Source organism: Nomia melanderi, chromosome 1 (genome assembly GCF_051020985.1).
Source record: "Nomia melanderi isolate GNS246 chromosome 1, iyNomMela1, whole genome shotgun sequence".
NCBI lineage: Eukaryota > Metazoa > Arthropoda > Insecta > Hymenoptera > Halictidae > Nomia > Nomia melanderi.
Window position 1 is genome coordinate 28,925,690 of NC_134999.1, and position 25,135 is coordinate 28,950,824.

The 25,135-nt window shown below is 32.5% G+C and overlaps 3 protein-coding genes across 4 annotated transcripts in view; 1 reads left to right on the forward strand and 2 right to left on the reverse strand.

The window, feature by feature from the left end:
- Window positions 1–984: 984 nt before the first annotated feature.
- The window catches only part of LOC116428622 (uncharacterized), a 39,195-nt gene continuing 15,044 nt past the window's right edge, over window positions 985–25,135 (forward strand). The window contains exons 1-12 of the mRNA XM_076374466.1: window positions 985–1,150; window positions 4,511–4,888; window positions 5,433–5,958; window positions 6,417–6,638; window positions 7,505–7,756; window positions 8,143–8,311; window positions 11,436–11,826; window positions 12,411–12,936; window positions 13,627–13,848; window positions 14,355–14,606; window positions 15,001–16,428; window positions 16,981–23,658. Coding sequence (XP_076230581.1) covers window positions 4,553–4,888; window positions 5,433–5,958; window positions 6,417–6,638; window positions 7,505–7,756; window positions 8,143–8,311; window positions 11,436–11,826; window positions 12,411–12,936; window positions 13,627–13,848; window positions 14,355–14,606; window positions 15,001–15,170 — 3,066 coding nt within the window. The 5' untranslated portion in view covers window positions 985–1,150; window positions 4,511–4,552 and the 3' untranslated portion in view covers window positions 15,171–16,428; window positions 16,981–23,658. The remainder of the gene's footprint in view (window positions 1,151–4,510; window positions 4,889–5,432; window positions 5,959–6,416; window positions 6,639–7,504; window positions 7,757–8,142; window positions 8,312–11,435; window positions 11,827–12,410; window positions 12,937–13,626; window positions 13,849–14,354; window positions 14,607–15,000; window positions 16,429–16,980; window positions 23,659–25,135) is intronic.
- On the reverse strand, window positions 16,417–18,377 carry LOC143175199 (uncharacterized). Its single transcript, XM_076373098.1, has 2 exons — window positions 17,399–18,377; window positions 16,417–16,945 (listed from the first exon to the last, which is right to left on the reverse strand). Exons 1-2 carry the CDS (start codon window positions 18,375–18,377, stop codon window positions 16,932–16,934), a joined length of 993 nt encoding a protein of 330 aa, XP_076229213.1. The 3' UTR covers window positions 16,417–16,931.
- Window positions 19,069–22,585, reverse strand: LOC143174156 (uncharacterized). Of its 2 annotated transcripts, none has more exons than XM_076373091.1 (4): window positions 21,590–22,585; window positions 19,602–19,773; window positions 19,351–19,518; window positions 19,069–19,270 (listed from the first exon to the last, which is right to left on the reverse strand). In XM_076373091.1, the coding sequence occupies exons 1-2, from the start codon at window positions 22,583–22,585 to the stop codon at window positions 19,738–19,740; spliced, it is 1,032 nt and encodes a 343-aa protein (XP_076229206.1). In that variant the 3' UTR covers window positions 19,069–19,270; window positions 19,351–19,518; window positions 19,602–19,737. The 2 variants fall into 2 exon arrangements, with proteins under 2 accessions (XP_076229206.1, XP_076229205.1); XM_076373090.1 differs by having other exon boundaries at window positions 21,114–22,585.

Below are 25,135 nucleotides of genomic sequence, written 5' to 3' on the forward strand. Positions count from 1 at the left end.
GAAAGAATATTACGGATATTAACGAAAGGATTTTGAAATGTGAAGTTAAACAATTTCTAATAACAAATAGAAATTGACTTTATCTACAAATAGAAATTAACGTTACCGACACATTGGCTACAGGAGAAGGAAAGACAAAGATAAGAAAAAGATAACAAAAAGTTGTTAACACAAGACCAAACTTTTTTTTATATGAATGCTTAATGCTTCGATTTTCAATTGGATCCAATAGGCGGTTAGTAAAAAGCTATAATGATCTGATTTGAACTTTATTTTTCAGAACTTTCAGTCCATATAAACTATCATACGAGATTAAACTTTCAGATGGAAGTAGAAGAGGAAACCTTTTAACTTTCCAATACAGACAAACATGTCCAAATAATCCTGAATTTACAATTAAATCTAGGGTTGTGCCTTGGACAAAACTGATACAAATGTATATAATATACAGTTTTAATTATGACTGTGCTGGTTATGGAATAAAAATACATAAAATAAAAAAGGTTTAGTAATAAAGTACATTAGTGATTTAGAGTACAACAGTTATCAGTAATGCACAATATTTCGTTTGTTTATTTATTGATTTAGTAAAATTTTGCGTTCATCCTTTGTCTTATGATATTGAGTATGAAAAATATCGTTCACGGTTCGAACATAAAAGATGCAAGTCACGGTCTTAATACGTCTTAGGAACTAAACTTGATAAAAACAAATTTCTTTTCCTTTTTCGTAAAATATTTACTACTTGTATAAAATTTATCGATAATATCAATAAAATCTATCTGTATATTATAAAATAGTAAATTTCGTGCCGAAAGAGCGGTGCATCTAAAAAAATCTTATTTAGTGTAGATGTATGCTATAGAGATAAAATTCGGAGAAACATGAATGCTATATTCGCGATTAATGTCAAATAACGGTTTATAAGTGGTGTACTAATCAGTAAATTTATCTCACCGCGATGGTATAAAACGAGGTGCCATGACTTGTTTACTTTTGTTCATCTTTTACTGTGCTCTGGGAAACTTATTTATACGCTCCACTTTGATTCGGAACTTTTTTCTTCCAATAGTTTATGTGTATGTATCATGTGTTCTTTTCGTGTTACTTGATCGTCTGATGTGTCGCGTGGTGTGATTCAATTATCAAGGTATAGTAAATACAGTCTTACTACAATTTTTATGAGCATGAGTTTTATTGGATTAACTCGAAATTTGTGTTATTCTATTTAGTAGAAGTTCTAACTGAAAATTTAATTTTGAGTTTTAGTACTATTCGATACTGTTTTCTATTTGTTGGTTTATAATTCTAAATAGAAGTTACATAAGAATCAGTTAAAAAATTGGAAGTTAATTAAATTAATATTTGTAAATTGTTATTATCTTTTATAACTCATAAATTTATATTTTCATTTAAACGGGAAATTGTTTAACGCGATAACTGTGGAACTTAGTTTTGAAACTCTTGTGGTGTGCGTGATTAAAATCGAGTAATGTCGAGTATATACGTCAGACACATGCAGGGCAAATGCACATGTGTTTATTCGAAAAAATAAATCATTTATTGTTGAACAAATTAGTATTATTTTGGATTTTAAAATGACGCGTATACTCGTCAAATCCAATTGACTGGTTAACAGAAGTATTAATCAGTACTTTTGCATTATGTATTTCTCAGAATTTTACATGTTATTGTGTGCAATTTCTAGATTGAACAATTGTCCTGAGCATTTTATCACGACGAGGCTAGTGTCTACAATTCCAAGTTATCGGAGATAATACACGTAGCATATATATTGGCGGATATTTACATAGTTCTACGTTGCTTTAAAGTTGACAGCTAGTTGTCTCTATAATCTTATAATTACTTAACCTCACTTTATCCACTTATTATTGAACTCATCCTTGAATTGTATTATTATCTGTTGATTTATTATTAACTTTATATTTAAATCTGGTACTAAATTCCATATATAATTATTATTACATTTTATTTTCAGATAAATTGATTTTAATATTAAAGTACTTCCGTACTTAGAAACTTTCGATTTGCATTTGTAAAATCTAAATTTCTTTCAATTTTAAATGATGAGAGGTTGCAACCATAATACTATGCAATGTTTTTCACTTATATTTTCAATTTAATATCCGAAGATTACCGTACTTAGCTATACATTTTCAGAAATGGCACACAACATCCGGATTAGACTCTCGCGTTAGCACTGCCAGTTGCGAAAGACAATCAAGTGTTAGCACAAGTGAGTCTGTCTGGTTGCTGCGGTACGCGTGGAGTGTACAATTTAAGATTGAATAAATCATCGAGTAAATTCAGGTTTGAATCTACCAGGAGCAAATTTTATCTTGTTTTCGACATTCTGTGTCAGTCGTTTGTTCAGATTTGTTAAGTACAGAAGTGTTTATAGTTTTATATAAACATATTTATTACACAGATTGTAAATTATACATTTATTTGGTGTAAACATAAATTAATTTAAAATATTCATGAAATAAAATATTAATTTGTGGTTTTCTCTGATTATTACATTACTACGTCGTCGAGCCAGGATCATTTTACGCTACACTGATATTCGTGCCGACTACAAGGCGCGGGTACTGTAAATATTTATTGTATCACTTCGACTGTTTTCATTAATTTTATGATACCAATATAACGGCTAATATAAATGCTTGGAATTCTTTAAAAATTACACTTGAAATTGATTGAATTGTTGTTTCAAATATATGCGGGTTTACGTACATTTTAAAAACGTCACTTTATTATTTTATTTATTTCTTCTATTTGTTTATCGTTACTTTATCTATTTAGCATAACTTGCCGTTCGAATTCATTCATTGTAATCGCCTTATCACTGATCTCAAATACTGGAGAATGAACAAATACCATTTCCTGGATTATCCTTCTATTGTAATAATGAATAATATGCTTTATCACTTACTTATCGACACTAATAATACTTACATATAATGTGTAGTATCAAGATTATATCTGTCTATTTTCACGATTATCATCTGTACAATGTCGTTTATGATTAGTCACACTAACTCAGCAATATATTACAGTTGACTTCCTCCTTCTACATAAACATACCTAGTCATTTTTGGCTTATCTTATCATTTTGAGATCATTAAAATTTGACGTAACTCGAAAGAAGTTGTAGGCCCTTGCTCTGAATCATGCTAAATGACAAAGTCGGAAAACGAGTATCTATCGAAATCATTCAGCAAAGGAACCATTATTATATTTTATTTCATTAACTTCGGTCTATTATATTTCTTTATATTTTTTGTTTATATAACTTGATATAATAATTAACCTCCCAGTCAATAATTTCCGTATGTGATGTGGACACTCGTTCAAGAATATCGATATCCATATCAATAAATAAACGACCCAAAATAATAGTGGTTCAACTACTATTTCTGAGTTTTTTAGAAAAAAAACTTGTGTAAAATGTTCTTGAATTAATTATATATTAATGTAACAATGTTATTAATTATATTAATCATTAATAATTATTAATATTAGCATTTAATTAATCCAAGAACATCTTACAAAAACTTTTCTTCTCGAGAACTCAGAAATAAAAGTTAGACCATTATTATTCTGAGCCTCTCAGTACACTCTTTAACATTAAAACTACCAGACAGGTCAAAATAACCCATTTCTTCCATTACAATCCTTTACATGATAATTTTATTCAGCAATGTACAAATTAAAATATAAACCAATGGAAATCTCAATAAATATACTTTTATAATACTCACAAAAGAATAAAACGAAGTCGATTTGACCACTCGGTAGTTCTAGTGTTAAAATACAAAAAGAATAGTGCAACGCGATTTGCGTCGTTAACTGTGTAATTTAGTTTAAAAAATCTCTCGTTTCGCGCGCAATAAAATAGCAAACTGAAGCGTGTATATACTCATTAAACGCAGGACGAATACACCTAGCGTATATTTTAATGAAAGACCAAACCAAAACAAAGAAGAATTACACGTTTATCTAAAAAAATAAAGACTTCATCGTTGAAACAAGTAGTACCATTTCAAGCTTTAATTTGTGCCCAAGCATTCAAGTGTGTCCACTTGTGAACAAGTGTGACAACACGGTAAGATACATACATACATACGTATATTGCCGTGTTTCTGCTGCGTCATTGATCTTCAGGCTTTTTATTATTCAATCCCAGCGTTCGTTGCTATGTTAATGAGCACCACGTAAACTTTTTCAAGGCTAACAAAATCCACTGTATTATTTGTTTTACATTTATCTTCTTCTTATCGAGGAAATGATTTCAATTAGTCAATGTTGCTTCTATTTTGATATTACCAACAATAATAGTATTTGTATTCAGATGGTAAATATCAGACAGCTAAACATTCATAATGCCGTAGAACAAAATTTAATTGTAAAAAGCGCAATGAAATATTTTTCATTAATCGACTCTCTTATGGTCTTCGATTGGAAAAAGGTATTGATATTTTTCCAGGGAACTATTGATAGATTGGAAAGTTACAAAAGATTAGTTAACATGGTTAACTATTTCGAAATTTTCACCGCCGCCGCGGTGGTAATCGTGGCTGTGTATTATTATTTAACATCAACGTTCAATTTCTGGAAGAACAAAGGTGTAGCTGGACCTGAGCCGATACCTATATTCGGCAATTTTAAAGATGTTATATTGAGGAAAACATTGGTGGGCGAATATCTTAGGCAAGTATACAATAAATACAAAAACGAACCAGTTATTGGAATATTTGTGAGAGGATCTCCTAACGTTATCGTGCGTGACCTGGACCTCGTCAAAGATGTCCTCATCAAGGACTTTTCTACTTTCAATGACCGTGGAATTGTTATTCACGAAAAGGTATACAGAAATATATTGTATCAACTTGTTATGTATTAAATAAATATATTATTGTAAATATATAATTATATATAATTTAAATGTACAAATATGTAATTATTCAACTATTAATTTGCGGTACAAGTTTAGGTAATACGTTGTGCATTAGAGAAGACGGGTAAATTGATAGTCTTTAATGCCATCGAATAAATGGCACGCCATCTTTTTCCTATATACTTTTTCGAAGTGTTATATACAATATACGTAAAAGAAGGTTCAAAGTATAGTTTAACATAGTTTCTTCTTTTACAATTATCGAAAAGATAGCTTTCCCAAAAAATAAATAAACAGATCGATTTAGCAATACGCAAACCGAATTACGAATCAATTAATATCTTAATAGATGCACTCCTGAAGTATCTATAAAAATATTAAAAAACCTAATTTGTTTGTTCAATAGTTCTATTATTAAAAACTGAAAAATATATCAACTTATCCCAGCTTTCTCTATATTCTGTCAGCACTTTTGATATGAAAACTAATCTCGATGTTAATGTCACTATAGGTGGAACCATTGTCTGTGAATCTCTTCTCTTTGGAAGCAAAGAGATGGAGAATTCTCCGAACAAAGCTCTCGCCAGTGTTCACATCCGGAAAGATCAAAGAAATGTTCCATTTGATAACGGATTGCTCGCAGCAACTGGAGAAATATTTGGAGAAAATCGTTCAGAAAGAAGAGCCGATAGAATGTCGCGAAGTGGCAGCGAAATTCACGACTGACGTTATCGGTAGTTGCGCGTTCGGGATCAATATGAACGCGTTGTCTAATGAAGAAAGTGAATTTCGCCGGATAGGCAAAGAGGCGTTTTCGACTTCGCCATGGATCCTCATGAAGCAAACATTCAAAGAAAGCTTGCCTAAGTTGTACAGTTACATCTGGAGCATACTACCCTACACAAGGGTTACCACTTTTTTCATTAAAGCTATCTCGGATACGATAAACTATAGGGAAGAGAATAAAATATATAGACCAGACTTCGTAAATATGCTAATGGAGTTAAAGAAACATCCAGACAAATTAGAAGATATTGGTAGGTTATGATCGTCTCAACTTTTATTCAGAACATGTAAGAATTAATTCACGAGCATGCTCACTTTGAACGTAAAATTACATATACAGAGTGTCCCATTTCAATTTATAAATGCAATTATCTCCTGAACTATTCGCTGTTTGAAAAATGTCTTAGACGAACATTTTTTTGTTTTGAGAAGACCATAATTGTACCATATTTGACCACGTAATATTTTTTCTGTTAATCGATGCTGGAAATTATTCTCTACAGAAAAGTGTCAACTTATCTACCAATGGGTTCTCAATAGAACTCATTAAAACAGAGAAAACTGCGTTTCAGACATTTATAAAATAACGAATGATTCTGGAAATAATTGTACTTATTGAAATGGGACACCCGGTATAAGTAATACTAATATTTCAAATATGTTCGCTTCAACAATTTTATTATTTAATTAAGATCGAATTTTGTTTTAGAATTGACGGACGCCTTGCTCACTAGTCAGGCGTTCGTTTTCTTCTTAGCCGGTTTTGAAACATCGTCGACGACTATCTGCCACGCTCTTTATGAAATGGCTCTTCACCAGGAGATGCAGGATAAATTAAGAGCAGAAATTAAGGAGACTAGCGCTAAAATTAATGGCGACTTCAAATACGAAAACGTGAAAGAAATGAAATACTTGGATAAAATTTTTAAAGGTACGTTATCAAACATATCTGATATTATCTACTTATATTGATAAGGACATTCCAGACGCATTTTTTCTCACTTAGTATCTGCGGAATTACGCCCACTACCTTTTGAAGATACTTCTATAAATTCGGGACTCTGCATTATATCAGAGTCAATCTGATATTTTTCGTTTTAATGGAGAATTAAATTAATTATTGAAACTAATTTTAATATAAAATTAAAAATAATTTAATTACTATAATTTATAATTACAATTGTAATTATATTTATTACAAAAAAAATCGATTGAAAGAGGCAAATATTACGATGAAAAATGAAAAGATTGTTAATTTTCAATTTTTCGTTGTAATATTTTCCTCTTTCAACCGTCTATTTTTTCTCACAAAAGTTTTGTTTATCGTTAACAGTCTGAGCTTACAAATAATTCATTAACAAGCTAAAATTGATTATATTTAAAATTTAAATACGTAAATAATGAACTTTCTTATGGATTGGAGATGACCTAGATCTGACGATCCGTTATTCAATTGTCCAACAGTAAGGAATAAGAGATATTCCGGGCTCTAACTTAATTTAGCACTAGAACTACCGAGCATTTAATTGAATTAATATCTAATCCCTATAAAAATTGTAACAATAGATTATTTTCAGTTTCTTCGGACATTCATTATAGTATTCAAGTGAAACTATTTATTTTCACGATCGTTTCGAATATTCAATGTTTTTAAAATATCAATAATTGCAAAACAAAGAAATTGTCACCAGTCATTTTAACTGGTATAGTAGTCTTAGTGTTAAACTCGTCTGGGACCTAAGATGAACGACAGTTATCTATACCGCTGAATCTAAAATTGTGTATTCTCATTAACAGAAACACTTAGGAAATATCCACCAGGAACAACATTAAGAAGAAAATGTAACTCGGATTACACCTTCAGGGGAAGTAAAATAACAATTCCCAAAGGTACCGGAGTATTTATTCCAGTGTATGCGATTCATCACGATCCCAGTATTTATCCAAGTCCAGAAATTTTCGATCCAGAAAGGTTCAATGAAGATGCAATCGCAACGAGACACACGATGAGCTACTTACCATTCGGAGAAGGGCCACGAAATTGCATAGGTAATACACAAAATAATATTAACCCTTAACGGTCAACAATTTTCTATTAACCTTTTGCGGACGAAACGATCTTAAACATCTAACATTTCTTTTCATAAAAGACTGAATTATGCATTGAAGTCTTAAATGCTAAAAAAAATAAAATTATTAATTAAATTATTCATTTACAGCTTTCGATTTTAGATATCGAAATTCGAAGTAGTTACGACGACATTCGACCGCGAAGGGTTAACATATTTATCAATCAAACATATTCATAATTTAATTCCATTATCAACGTGGACATAGTTTTTTGTAGCCTCTTGGTGTACTACAATACTTAATACTGTTAGAAATTTATTTTCAGTCATTTTGATCTCGATGTAATTTATGATTTCTTGTTTTAGGTGCTCGTTTCGCAATTTATCAAACGAAAGTGGGGTTGATAAAAATACTGCACCATTTTAGAGTTAGTGTTTGTGAAAAAACAATAGTCCCGTATGAACATGACCCACGTGCACTTGTATTAGGTCCGAAAGGTGGGATGTACTTGAAGATAAGTAAAATTGAAAATTAAATGATAAATATACAGTTAATTTATAATTAATTTATAATATAGCATAATTTATAATTAATTTAAATTTATAAAATTTGTTTAAAATTTATTTGAGATAAATAAATAATAATAAATTGGTAAAACGTAGATAAAAATTACATCTATAACAAAAATAAAATTCAGCGTTTTACGAGCTAATAAAGTGTGGTATTATATTTTTATATCATGTATATAAGTTATACACAAATATTCCTCGAATTTTTGTAAATAAAGTTAAAAATATTACTGTTTTATGTTAATATTGATATTAATTATCTTCTTCCTAATATTAACTATATAGTTTTAAAACACTTTGTGTTAAACTATAACAATGATAATATCTCTTGAATTATGGTAGAAGTCAAGATCGATTTTAATAAGCTTGATAGGCTACCACATTTTTAATTAGCCTTCCCTTAGTAATCGATGTGAATGGAAAATAAAGAAGTATAATTTCAGAAGTATGTAATATTTCATTTCACTTCCTATAAATTTAACTAACCCTTTGGAGCAAGGAAACTATACATTCCAGAAGTGACACTATTGACTTAGGCGTGATTACTGACTTAGGTAAACTTGCAGACTAATTACTCCTTGATGTCATATAAAGTAAATGATAATTTTAATTGTTTTATGATCTACGTGATAAGCAGATCGTTATCAGATTATAATTATCCAAGCACGTATCTCCAGCTTCAGTAGTCTATTCGAGCAACTCGACGCGACACCTACTGCAGACGCTGTAGAGCAATCTATCAAGGCTCTGTCGAGCTATGAACTCCGACGATAAAGGCTTTCTGTTACCTAGTGCAGCGAGTCATCTGAACCGAGTAAACACATAAAACGGTATCTGACTTAACCTTGTATTTATCATATTTCACCTAATACAACGAATTCGTTTATTGTTTATTGTCCATTGTCTGTGTCATTTTATGAATTCGCAGAAACTTCGAATATGAATCTCATTGTGACTCATCAGTTTATTGATTATTATCTCTGTTGATGATGTTTTCGTGCTCCAGTGCAGTCTTCTGAAGACCACTATTAAGTGCACGGTCAATTTACATCAGAAAATATAAATACGTACGTACAAATGTTGTGTTTGCATATGTTTTGTGTAATAATACATATTAATAAGAGCACACAATCGATATTGCGCGTGTCAGTGAATACCGTGGTTTAATCGTTTTTGTCACCTGTCGTAAATCACCTGACAATGGCAGCATAATTTATTCAAATATATTTTACATGAGCACACGTGGCTGGCCTAGACAAATGATTTCTAATTGATTTAAATGCACTGAGTTATACAAATATAACTAATATCTATACAAAATTGTATAATAATAATTACTTTCGACACATTGCAGTTCAACGAACTGGCAATTTATTTTGTATTATAAAATTGCTGCCCTATGAATAAAATTAATAATTATTTTTGTAAAATTAAAAGTAAAATTGGTTATACAATTTTATATAGAAAAAAATAAAATGAATTATTCTCTTTGTTTGCCTTTCGTGAAATAAAATATATTTTAAGGAAAATACTTTTAAATATTTCCACAACAATGAAACAATCGGTATTTTTACAGAAAAAAATAAAATGAATTATTCTCTTTGTTTGCCTTTCGTGAAATAAAATATATTTTAAGGAAAATACTTTTAAATATTTCCACAACAATGAAACAATTGGTATTTTTACAAATAATCAGAATGTTAACTCAATGCTTATGATTGTAATTATGTTTTGTATAGACAACAATTTTGCGTTCTATGATGGTTTTGTTTTTCATTCATTCATTTTATTTTTTATTGATTATTAACGGTTACAATTATAATTCCGATCTATCGCTCTAATCGACATTTATAATTAAATAAACAGCTTCAACTTGTAAAATGAAAAAGTAATTTATTTAGAAGTATTGCTAAAACTAAACTTTTATAAATTACTTTTTTTCTACTGTGAGTACCGTTCGAAATTGCAATAACGTTTTACAGTACACCGCAAAGTCACCAAGTTGTTATTAAGCCCCTCCTTCAATGTCCGCCATTATTCCTTTCTAGAAAACCAAGACAGTAAATAAAAGTAAAAAAGATAAATCAAATCGGCTAAATTTTTTAGTTATCAGCAAGATAATCGAAAAAAGATAAAACTGATAAAATTCCGTTTTCAATGAGTCATCTACAATGAGTTTTTGGTTAGGTTTCTATAAGTAATATTTATGTTTGCTAAATTCTGTTTAAAATCTGTACCACGAGTCTCACACGTTATTACAAGGTAAAGGGTTCAGGACACAAATGCTTTCGCACTGTGACTTTCTCTCCCTTTCTCTCTCTCTCTCTCTCTCACACACACACACATACACATCCTCATCTGCCATAGTCAAGGTTCGAACAATCACGCTATCATCGGTTTTGGCTGTAACCTTGCGAGTTCATTGCCCCCGACAATTTTGCCGTAGGCAAAACACGTATGCCATGACGGCCACCGGTGACCCCCAACCAAATAGAATTACTGTAATTCCATCAATTAAACGACGATTATTTAGAAATTTTTCCATACTATAAATAATGCTACCTAATTTGGTGATGTTCAGCTAGATGAATGTGCGATAATAATAACGCAATTCAATCAAATGATTTAATATTACATTTTTTCCATTTTTTGTATTTTTCTCTATGAAATCGTGCGGCGTTCAACGTGTTAACCTCTTGCCTTATAATAACGTGCAAGATTCGTGATGAAGATTTTAAATAGAATTGAATAAATATTATAATATTAATATTGTTATCAATTATTATGCTTTAGAGGAAACATGGACATACCTAGAATTTTTCTCTTTTTTCCAATAAATTATTAATGACAAGGTAGTCGTATCGATCATAGTTGAAAAATAATAACATGGATTAATGATAATGATTGTCGGTTAGACAAGAGTAGCCCATATAAAACAATGCATGTCCGTGTTGTGACATACGCCATTTCAATGCTCGTGCGAACCCAGTTAGACTTAACGAGTTAACTGTCTTTGAAAAACTTCATGAAAAAATCTCTCATTCAACCGTATTACAAATGATAATGATAATAGTAATAATACTTTACAGCAAACTTCGTTCGTTGAAATCTCATTATTTACTGGATTATGAACACTGCGGAACCATGGCTAATTATTTAGAAATACTTTGCGGAGTCGCAGCAGTAATTTATGGTATTTATTATTACTTCACCGCGACCTTCGATTTTTGGAAAATTCGTAATGTTCCTGGACCGAAACCTATGCCGTTGTTCGGCAACATAAAGGACGTGATGCTCACGAAAATGTCAATGAGCGATTACTTGCAAATGCTTTACGAAGAGTACAAAAATGAACCAATGGTCGGAATATTTACGAGAAGAACACCTATCCTTCTTCTTCAAGAGCCGAATCTTATAAAGGACGTTTTAATAAGAGATTTTTCGAAATTTGCGGACCGCGGTTTGCCTGTATACGAAAAGGTATAATAAGATTGTCGGAGCATTAACACTAGAACTACCGTACCAGTCAAAATGATTGATTTCGACTTATTTATTTCGCAGTTTTCAATATCTTAAAAGCATTGAATATTCGAAACGATCTTGAAAATAAATAGTTTCTCTTGGATATTATAATGAATGTCTGAAGAAGCTGAAAATAATCTATTGTTACAATTTTTATAGGAATTACATATTAATCGTATTAAATGCTCGGTAGTTCTAGTGTTAAATTTTTTGCCCCACAGTATTCTTCAAATACAGAAGATTTGTAAAAATGAAATTTTTTTGTGTCAAATAATTATCTTTCAATCAATTCAAACATTTTTACTTTATTTTAATTCGTATTTTAAAATATTTAGTTACTGAAAATATTCTATTAACGAATATCAGATATTATTAAATTTATTAATATATTAATACATTATTCCATCAACGAAAATTTCTCTTGCCACATTCTCATATGGTATCACTTTTTAATAAATAATTTTATTTCTAATCATTTTAATAATTTATTGAAATTTTAATAAAAAATTCAAATAATATTTTATTCTGCAAATGAATCACAGACAGAACCGTTGTCTCCACATTTGTTCAACTTGGAGCCGGAAAGATGGCGGCCACTGAGAACAAGGCTCTCACCGGTGTTCACGTCCGGCAAACTCAAGGAAATGTTTCCGCTCATATTGGAGTGTTCAGAACATTTGGAACAATATTTGGAAAAAGTTGTAGAAAAAGGAGAGCCTGTAGAATGCCGCGAATTGACAGCGAAATATGCAACGGATGTGATTGGTAGCTGCGCTTTTGGGCTTGAAACGAACGCTTTGTCGGACACAGAAAGCGAATTTCGCCGGGTGGGCCGAAAAGTATTCTCCACTAGCTTTATCCAAGTAGTAAGATTCCGCCTTAGACAGGCAATGCCATGGTTTTACAGAATGCTGGGATATATACTTCCGAAATCGGAAATTACATCGTTTTTCACTAAAGTAATCTCGGACACGTTGAAATACAGAAGCCAAAATAATATAGTTAGGCCGGACTTCGTCAATATGCTTCTCGAGCTCAAGAAACATCCAGATAAATTGGAGAATATCAGTAAGTGTGATAAAATCACAGGATGAAATATAAATACAGAAGTCTTCAAGTTTATGTTCAAAATGAAAAACAATATTTTTTTTCTATCATCCAACAGCTCCGTGTTCGGAACAATCTAGTAGTTCTTAGTAAGATGAGAATATCTTTAAGTAATTGGTCTTGCCATTTTTAATTTTTATCTCATTATTGGTCAACGCAATGTAGATCGTGTTTTATATTCAGTAATAGAGATATTTAAGTTAATTTTAAAATTCACCCTATGGAAAATTTTAATTATAATATACATAAACTGCTTTTATGATTACAAATAGTTATTATTATTATGGATTTATATCACACTAGTAATTTCTGTGAATTTATTGTAACTTTGCAAATCCTATGTCAACGCAAATTCGACTTTCAATTTTATTTCAATCGCTACGTATCTTATCAATTTTCGTTATGTTCATTCGTAATGTTATAATCATGTTATATATAAATGGAAGTTAAATTACATATTTCTATGAAATAATAATATACAAGGAAAACGATATAAAACTGTAAACGAAGAAAATCTTGTTTGCGCACGTTACTTGCTTTTGCAATATTTGTTTCAGTTTGAAATAACAAATTACTATAAAAGAAAATACATTGAAAGAAATTTTATAATGATTTTGAAAAAACTTTAATAGACAATAACCATATTTCCAGAACTCACAGACACTTTGCTAACTGCTCAAGCTTTCGTTTTCTTCATCGCTGGCTTTGAGACTTCTTCATCAGCGATGAGCAACGCTCTATACGAACTAGCTTTAAATCCGGATGTACAAGATAAACTTCGAAAAGAAATCCGAGAACATTGTGATAAAAACAAAGGAGAGTTAAAATACGACGAAGTGAAAGAAATGGCATACTTGGACTTAGTATTCCGAGGTGAGCAAGAAACGTTTAGACAACAAATTAAGTAAGATTATATTATTTTAACCCTTTAACAGCCGTGTCCGTCACATAAGTATGTATACTATTAGATATATTATTAACTTATATAAATATAAAACTATAATTTTTCTTTCATAAACAAAAATATAATTCCAAAGAATGGAATAGTAATAATTTTATGTTGGCAAACAAATGGGATTTGTGTATTTGTCAAGTTTGTAAATAGTATAATACCGAACAAATTAATTCATTAAAAGATTAATTAATTTTTTCTTGTTTAGTTTTCAGTTTTCATTAGTCCTTATTTAAGTAGTTCCCTTAGTTCTTTAATTAAAATAATAAATATTTTCATAGCAGCACTTACAACAGAAATCCATTTAAAAACTCAATTCTTTAAACTCGTTAGATTTTGAAAATAGACATTAGGAAGCCGCAGTTGATTATACGGTTTAAATTATAAAATCATAGGTTTGGCGTAAACTGAAATTTTGTATATACAGAAACATTAAGAAAATATCCACCTGGACCATTCTTAATGAGGAAATCCATGTGCGATTATTGTTTCGACGGGACAAAAGTTACGATTCCGAAGGGAACGATGATTTGGATACCAATATTTGCAATCCAGCGAGATCCTACGATCTACCCAAATCCTGATGCTTTTATTCCTGAAAGATTTAATGACGAAGCCGTTCAGACGCGACATCCTATGACTTATTTACCTTTCGGTGATGGACCAAGAAATTGCATTGGTACGTAACAATAAAAATTGTTAAATAGTATAAGTAATATAGCATAAATAATATAAAATAAGTTATCCAGTATCAGATATTAGAATAGTTTTAAACATATTATTGGCACGTGCTATTATCCAACTTCTATGCGCAAATATTGATGAAACTTGATAGAAAATAAATAAACAAATATTCGACATTTATTATTTTATAGCTGTCTATGTTTGTGTTATAATTTTGAATATTTGAGAAAACATGTTTATAATTATTCCAAGATTTAGTATTGTTTAAATAATTATGTTTAAAAATATTATAACCTCTTAATCATTATATTCTTTCGTAATCATTTTATATTTTCAAATTGAGCTAATGAAGTTGTTGATTACCACTATATAATAACTGTCATTTTCAGGTGCGCGATTTGCAGTTTACCAATCGAAACTTGGACTGATAAAAATACTTCGGAATCACAAGGTCGATGTGTGTGAAAAAACAATGATCCCATATGTATTTGATCCAACTGCATTTTTACTAGCGCCGAAAGGAGGGATATATTTAAAGATAACAAAACTAGAAAATTAATTATGAATATTTTAAGTTTTTAAAAGGTATTAATATACAAACAAATAATGGAAAGATTATATAATTAAATAAAAATTATACATGTATATATGTGCAATGAATGTTAGATAATTGCAACACACATCTGGATCTACATGTTGCAATTATGAAGAAGTAAATAGATACGAAGATATTAAATATGGAGGTCTTCACTTCAAAAATCAAACTTTCTTATCTTTTACTTTTGATGGATGAAACTTTTACCATTGTGTTTATTATATTTTTCTAATTGAAATGACACTAACCACAATAAAATTACAATCACGAAGAGATTCACAATGTTGTAATTATCCAAGATTTACTGTACATAAGTATTTACATCATATTTAACAAGTATTTTTACATTGCTTTGCATGTTATTTGCGTGTATTTTTGTAATATAATTCCTCATATAATAAATTTGTTATATTAAAAGAAATTTTAGTTAGAATAATAAAATTATAATACTATTTATAAATTAATAATTTTGTTTTCATTTCTAAATATTATAATTCAAACTACGACATAATTTATATTTATGGCCTCTTAACAATTTAAGCGTACCTGCTGTATTTCGAGAACCTATATAAGTATAAGGCTTGGACCACACGAACGTTTTATATGCAGCATGTCACGCACTGTATTTTCTCCACTGACATAAAATTTTGACCAGCGTTTCACAAATGTTTTACTCACTACGAATTATATATAATAAACAATACATTACATCAAGGATGTTACATCAGTGCCCACGGGTACTCTCGTGATACTCCCCTCACGAAAAGTTACCCTCTCCAGACTTACTATCACCTGTTTATTTGAACACTACATAGAACTGCTCACATACACAGGCTCGAGTAACTCTTTGAGTATAGGTAGTGGGGGACCGCTGTTTCTGAGTTACTAACACGAGATGAGAAAGTTATAGACACCCCTGTTCTAGAGTACTGTTGTAGACTTCTTGGTCGACCACCAATAAACTGAAAGTGTACAGGAACAAAAGTATGCGATCACTTACGATGTTCGATTTAGTAGTTATTGTAACAGTGACGCCTCAGTTTCGGCACATTATTGACCAAATCGCGTAACGAAAAACGCAAGTGAAACAAAATGAAACTTTACAATACACAATAACATTGGCGTCAGTACTGATACCTTATATTAACATTTGCAAGATTGCACGCTGCCCAGCTCGTGTTCTCTAAAAGCAACGTGTGATGATATTTAAGTCTGGATAATGGTAAATTTCTCTAATCAGTCATTAATGAATGAATGAAACATTATGTGATATTTTGTTTCTTATTTAGTCATAATTATTTTCTGGTTTTACATATTGATTATATAACACTATGATTAGAGCCAGTATTACTTAATCCCTTAATGCCCCTTTGAGTGAATTTTAATCACGGTGATTGGAATCCATATTGGTCACATGTGTTATGTGCTACAGCGTTTATATAAATTTAATTGATTAATTAGAGGCACTTGTTCCAACTATCTTATATAGATTATTGTTGATGGCTTGGTCAACTATTAGATTATATGACTCTTAATGGGCATTTGGATAAAGATTTAAACATCATTATGAGACAAGTAGTTACATGACTTATATAACATATTTAATAGAAGGACATCCAATATTGGTGCAATGATAGGTCTTATAGTATCATTGTAAAAGTTCAGTAAAGACACAGCAGTACGAGTTGTCCAATGACATCTTATGATTGTATAGATCTCACCCCACTATGCTCGCCATTCTGTAAATACATGAGAATTATTCTTATTTATACAGGTGCCTCCAGTCAATCTTGGAACGGCAAGGTTGGAATTCACATTGCTACGTCTGCTACGACTTGTGGTGTTGCGACGTGACCTATTAGACATGACTTAGTGTGATTAATATGTATCGTATGACCCTATGAAGATGTTAATTGTTGTCTAGTCACCGAATATGGAATCCTTATTTGTAATTTTAAATCTCTTTATACACGTTAAGCACTACCACTAAGAACATGGTCATATAGTAATCTAGTATGATTAGTCAAGTATTATGATTTAAATCAAGTATAAGTAATATCTATTAATCGGTTAGTTGATTAGTATTTAGTACGGGAAAACAGAATCATCAGTGAACAATCAAACAAAAAAACATCTCTTAACGATAGTTTAAGCAAGAGGATTAGTAGGAGGCCTTGGGGCACCTGCAGCACCTGGATCTGCTTGACGCTGTGTATTTACAGTGCGGCGTGGGCCCATATGTGTCGATTCCTCATACGCAAGATTTTCGTCATCAATTGGTACATACGGGGGGACGGGGTCTGCCCAATTTGATGGTACGTCTATATCCCAAATCCTCAAAGCCTCAATTACGTCAGGGGCTACACTTCTCTCTGGCCGAGGCAAATTGACTGCTGTTGCAGGCATAAGAGTCAAAGGTACCTGCACTTGGACGGCGTACATTCTAGCCATGACCAGTTTGAAGGCTTTAGCATGGGTTGATGTTGACTTCTCTAATGTATCATAAATTTCGTCGCGAGGGATTAATTGGCTACCTCTTGGTAGGTCCTGAGCCTGTCGCGGCCAATCCACACGCTGTTGTCTCAGTTGTTCAGCACGCAGCCTTCTTGATGTTCGCAAGTGATCTTCCCCATCCGCATCATCGGGATGCAGCCCTTCATCCTCAATGTCTTTTGGAACAGCAAATACCTGATCTCCTATGATCTTATAATTCTTTGTGTCGCGTGACACTCTTGTTAAGTATATGTCGTTGATACTTAGCTCAGCCCCCGTTTGTTCTTTGGATATACTGAAAAGAGCAGTAGCAATTTGACGTAGCTCGCTCTCCGTCCTGGCGCACATGGCACTTGCTTGCCCCCGATAACCCGTAAACGCCGAATCTCTTAGGAGATCACGCTTAATAAAAGTGCAAATATATGCTAGGTCCGGGTACTGCCGGATATTAACAGTCGGCTTCACGAGGGAGCAGAACGGGTTCCGGAGTAGGTCTCTTGCTTGCATCATGGCAAATTTGAAGTTATCACGTGGTATACCTTTATTGATTAGTAAATCGACATCAAAAAATCTGAGTTTGGTTACCACATCAGTTATAGTGGTAAGGCAGGTTACGTTATTATTTGTTGCCTGCTCGATGATCCACGATAAGGACACACCTTCAGGAACCTGCAGCATTGACCAGCTAGTTACTAATTGACGATAGAGATCCTCCCATGTCACATCAATTTGTGTGTATAGACGTGCATAGTGTTTTACGATAGATTCGCTGACATAAGCATCTAGGTTTATACCAGGAATTCGATCCTGGAATTGGTTTTTCCGCCTCTGTACCCATGAACTCGTGATATTCACTTCTTTAGTAAGTGCTGCCAGATAGGTAAATATTGCACCACCTAATATGCTTCTGGTCTTTTCTAAATTTTGAACAGCTTTACCTTCGTGATACCCTAAGATGGTATCACTGGTATGATGTGTCCACGACAATGAAAATTCGGGCTTAATTTCAAAATTGATCCCTGTAATGTTTACAAAATTTATGCTTAGCTGACTTAAATGTATCCATGCTTCACTCGCCGATGGCTCCAAGAATATTTGATGTGGGATTGTGTGTCCACGTGAGATGTATAAAGATAAGGTTTGGTTGCTAACACGTTCCCCTCCAGGTATGTGCGCCGCACAGTCCTGGGTATCAGCCAGATTATCATCAGAATTAATGCATGCTTTAATAATATCATTGATATTATTAAAGTAATACTAAACTAATAGTATTAATAGTAAATTAAAGTAATACTAAACTACAACTAATGAGAGTAATTCGTTCAGTGACGGGGGTGATTACTTAAGGATGCAAATCAACCAGTCAAACTGATTGCAATTTTTTTAAGTAATTTCTTTAAAACAAAATTGGTAAACATAATTTGATACATATTTAAGATAAAAAATATCTTAAAGATTATTAAAATTTCTGAAACAACAATTTCTTTAATGTAGTCGACTTGGATATTGTTGAGTGTTTTTTCCATTTCACATGTTAAGTATTTATTTCCAATTTTCAGTTTTGTAAATACCTGCAAAGGTTGTCATTTTTATTAGAATAGCTTTATAGCTTTTTAATTTAATATTATTAAAACAAAATTGTTAAATGTACTTTATACATGAAGAAGACATTTTTTTATTTCAGGAACAAATAAAGTCCTTGAAAAGTATTATAATCTTTGAAGCAACAATTGCTTGAAAAGTCTACTTGGACATCACTGAGTGTTTTTTGCACTGCACAGTTTTAGTATTTACTTCCCATTTTCATTTTTGTAAATACCTATAAAATTTTTCATTTTCATTAGTATGGCTGCAATTATTTCCTTACATTTAATATTACTTAACAAAAATTGTTAAATTTACTTCATACACAAAGGAGAGATTTTTTCATTTCAGAAACAGGTAAACAAGTTCTTGAAAACTATTGTAATTTTCAAAGAACAGTTTCTTGGAAACGGTCTACTTCGACAATGTTGAGCATTTTTTCCATTACATAGTTTTAGTATTTACCTCCCATTTTGAGTTTTGTAGATACCTGAAAAATTTTTCATTTCTATTAAAATGGCTGCAATTGTTTTCTTAAATTTAATATAATTAAATAAAAATTATTCTACTTACTTTTATGCATAAACAGTACACTTTTAGTTAATGCAGTATTTATTATCATTTGATGTAATTAAAATACAAGTGCCATTTAAGTGTAGCAATAAGTTTTGCATTACATTATTAAACATATTTTGCAATTAAACATAACAAACAATTACATACACATAAGAGAGGCACAATTAGCTCATAGCCAAGCATTACCCATGGTGAAAAGAATTATAGAAACTTAATAAGAAAACAGTCAGGATTATATTTACTTCATCCAATAGTTAAACCAAACATCCATGCTGCTGCTTATACTGGATATGCATAGGATCACTTAACAAATGTAAAAATGAAAGTCCATTGCAAGAAGAAAAGTTCCATCCCCATGTAATAACAATTAAAAAGCACCAAGAGAACATTTCATTACTTCAGAGATGATCAAATTACAATACAAAGTTCATGTTAAATTATATATTGAAGAAAGATTATACCAATTATCCCACTAATTTTTATTGTCATCCGTGAGAAAGTTATTTTCTCATGAAAATTATACACACTTAATAAATTGACAGAAAGAGGAAGAAATATTTAAATGCAACTGAACATCACAGAAGAAAATATCGAAGTATTATTTATATCTATTAAATATGGGTCAATGATATACTATGTTTTTGAACATATTGGAAAGGTGATGAAATAATCAGTGGATCGTAAAGTATAAGCCCTTCTTTTCAGCTTATAATTGTTCATTGTTAGGAAACCCATATTCGCATCAGATGCAGGATTAATATTCAGAATAAATGCTGCTAAGTTTGAAAAAGAGATACTAGAAAAATTATTATCAGGTCATTTATAAAATAAGGTGATGGTAATGGCCATATCTCTGTATCATTCCACATAAACAAATAAACTACCATTATAATATTCCAACAAAAAATATTGAATTGATCAAAATAACATAACACATTTCAAAATTATGAATAAATATGAATCACATCATAGTTAACAAAAATGGCACAGCATATAAGAGAAACCAACAAAATAGACCAAACAATAATCAAATCCAACATTTATAGATTACCACCATATATGTGTGACCGATTAAATTCCTTTAAGTGAACATAAACAAAAAAATATGAGGATTACTTTCCAAGTTATTATTTAACGAACTACAAATACTAAAGGAAGCAGCAAAAGATGAGATTGCAACAGAGAACATGAAGTTTTGAAAATATAAAAAAGGCTGAAGAAATATTTGTAAAATGATACTTTATTGAAACCCACCATGGATAACTTATGATTGGAAATACAAATTCAGAATACGATGACAAAGATGGTGATGACTTCCTCAGAAGATTTGTAGAGCAGTTTTATTAAAAATCAATATTAAAATTAAATATAACTGTTTACATTTTCTCATTTTAGAAATCATCGGAACTGCTGCCATCATCATTTTCTGAACCTAAATTATTTAATGTTACATTTTCCATGGCTACTTCTAATAAACTATCCTTATCCATGAATTCTTTTTCAAGTTGTTCCGTATGTTTGCAGAACTCAGCCCAATCACTTGCCATTACACTGTCTATTGTTTCGGGCAATAAAGACTGTAATTCATCTAATGTTAACGTCGAAATAATATTGTTTTCGCTGATTGTTTGTTTTATCTTTACCCAGGCTTGTTCAATTGGATTTAGTTCTCGCATATTAGGGGGTAATCTTAAAATAGAATGTCCATACGATTTTAATATTTCGTCTACCTTGTATATTCTTTTCGCTGGTTTATGCCGAGATATTAATTCTGCTAGTTCATATTTCTTCATCTTTTCTTTATGTGGAAGATTGTTCTGTTCAAGCCAACTTAGCATATCTTCTCTTTTTGCATATTTGTGTGGCGCTTTGTTCATCTCAGTGGAATGATACGGAGCATTATCCATTACCACCACCGTATTCGGTGGAATATTTGGCACTAATAATTCTACAATCCAGCTTTCAAAATTCACAGCATCCATTTGCCCATAGTAATCGCTAGTGGCACTATCAGTTTTAAAAATTAATCCTGCATTGGGGACAAATCCGTTTTGTCCTCCCGCATGTACGATTATTATCCGTTCTGATGAACTAGTATTTTTTGATGCCCCGAATTCTTCTTCACTTTGCCAATACTTCCCAAAATTCAGAGTATTGTCTACCCATATTTCGTCAATATAAATAATATTCCTATTTTCCATCCTATGAGATTGTACTGCTTTTAAATAATTACCCCTCCAAGCCACTATCCTTGGTCTTTCAATTAATATTCTTTTCCAAGTGTTATACTTTTTCCATTCATATCCCATGCTTTTCAATAATTTGCGTAAGATGCCAACATCCCATGGGAAATTCATTTGTTCACGAATTTCTTTCAGTAATTTCGGGCCACATGTCACAACTTTCCCTCGCTTGTAAATATTATAAATAGTATTTCTTATTAACATTTTATCTTTCTCAGAGCAACGGAATTCATGTTCAGCAGTTTTTCGTTTTTTCTTCGCTGGCGTTGAAACGACTGTTCCTTCTGAATCGAAAGTTTCATTCTTGATTTTGTTAACTGTGCTTCTGGATAAACCAGTATACTCTGCTGCTCGGATATTTGGTTTATACAATGCATGTAACAATTCACCTTTTAGTGTTTCTTCTTCGCATTTCTCTATCACTCGTTTTACAATGGTTCGTGCTTGGCTATGAACAGTTTGTCCTTTTTTAAATGTGGTCATTTTCTAGAACTGTATACAAAATAAAATATAATACACTTTAAATATATGTAAATGTAAATATACAAATAAAAAATTAAAATATAAAAGTAAACTAGTAAACACTTATTACTACACACACACGCACACACGCACGCACGCACTCATAACAACAAAACTATAGCACGAATGTACACTTTTCTGTTTTAACGTTTGGAGTGCTTTCGATCAGTTTGCTACGACTGTTTCTTCACGAATATCGCTCCTTTGGCCGTCCTTAGCATTCTCCAGTTCAGGAGTGCGGCGCACTTCACACAAGCTAAAAAGACACAGGGGCAAGGGGAATCACCGCACGCTCCACCCAGTTCTTCTAAGAAACATAGTCGGACCACCATATCCCCAGAGATTCTATAAACTTAAGACGCCGTTACCGTGCCGAAACAAAATCCGACGCCAATGCTCGCTGTATCTCACTTTATGGTATTCGGTTTTGTGTCCGTCGTTTGTTATTGCCGCGTGGCCAATAACGATCGCACCGTCAGAGCCCGAGCGGGCCCGAGCATCGTAAGTGGAAAAATCCCCTTACTTCTGTCACTTTTTAACTTGTCAGTAGTGTGCCAACACTCATGAGATAGAAAATATATAGACAATGTCTGCTCCGTTTCTGAAATGCTGGCAGCACCAATCTGATTCGATTGAGAAAGTTTATCGAAATTCGCATACGACGATCCTACGGTGCAGCTCCCATGTTTGCTTCTGCGACCATTGGTTTAAAAGGGCACAGGGGCAAGAGGACTCTTACGGCGCTCGGGCCACCTCGGCTTTCAACGCATGGTCATTATTGGCGCGCGGCAATAACAAAGGATGTAAGCGAGTCCGAATGTGACGGAGTAAGACGGAAAGATAGAAAACAAAATTCCCTATAGCTTCGTCTTACTTCGTCACATTCGGTCTCGCTTTCGTCCTGTGTATTGCCGCGCGCCAATAATGACCATGCGTCGAAAGTCGTGGCGGCGGGAGTATCGTAAGTGGAAGAGTCCCCTTACCCTGTGCACTTTGAAACCAACGGTCGCGGAAGCAAACATGGGGGCTACACTGTAAATGTTCCTTTCAAAAATATATATAGACTCTTAGAAGATAACACTAATGTATAACAAACGCGATGTGCCCTGTTCACACTCTCAAATGTGATGTATTTTTGTTTGAAGTTATTATTAATAGATATTAAACAAATTTCGGCTATATATAAAAAAATGTAACTAATCGTTTATGGAAATTGTATTGATTATATAACTGAACCGTTTATGGTAACTGGATTCCGATACACGAACAGTTGTGTTTTTTAATATTAAGATTAAAATTGTTCAGTTTTCTATTAGCATATTTTATCCTTAAAACCTAACTCAAATCTAATCGAAACAGAAATCAACAAAATTTTAAAAATATTTCCAAGATTATTCCCCCGAAAAAAATTGTTGTTAGTTAGACTCAGAAAGTTCCCTTGTATTCATGAGTACATACTCTTTCTTCCTTCATATTTGTGTATTGTATTGTATAATAACATTTATTGATGATGATATATATAAATATTAAATGTTATAAATTACAAATTTAGGTACTGTTCGTTATCATTTTATCTGCTATTATGTACATTGTATTACGAGCCGTGTCTGAATTATTTTGATGCGGAAGAGGTGGAGTGAACGGATGCTTCCCCTTGCCCCTCAACACTTTTACTTCGTCGATAGTTAGTCAATAGGTGAGAGGTCTACATACATAACTTACGTGACACCTGATGTAAGTTGTTAGCGAAGCGTTGGACGTGTGACTATAATTATGGCAGTTTTACAGACGCAGATGTATTCTACAGAGATTAAAAGAATTCACTAGAACAGCAGAAGGGCAAGAGGTGTCTTTCGGGAGCTCTGCCTATTCCCACATCTGCAGTTCCGAGAAGTCGGCCATTTAGGTTCTGACGTCATTCACTGCGAAGTACAGCACAGCTCCACGTTCCAAGCCGCGATCAAAAAGCTAAAAGTGTACAGGGGCAAGAGGCGACTTGCGATCTGCTCACAGGGCTCGGCCCGTTACAGTTCGCCTCCACCGAGTTGAGTCACGAAAGTATGGTTAATCTACCAGGGGAGCAAGGGGAACGACTAGTTGCCACGCTCGACTGGGTTGTCATAACGGCTCTACTCCGGCACGTCCTTGTTGGCCGATTCGACCGATTCCCCTTGCCGCCCTGCCCGCTTAACCGTCGCGATCGTGGCTCAGCACGAAAGAGGCAAACTATAGTTATGGCAACAGTGACGCCGCACTTTCGGCACGCTTTTGAAATTGGGCAAGGCGTGCAACAGAGAATGTGTTGAACAAAGTAAGATGTACAAACATTGGCGTTGGGTTTCATTTTTTATGTTTACCGAATTCTAGGAAGGACCTAGATGGTGCATGTCGTCGATTCTCCTTGCGCTCGTGCACTTTTAGCTTTTAGATCATAGCTTGAGAACTACACTGTAATCGGGTGTCAGGATTTATGAGGGACCTATGTAGATACATCGTAGGTCTTACGATGGT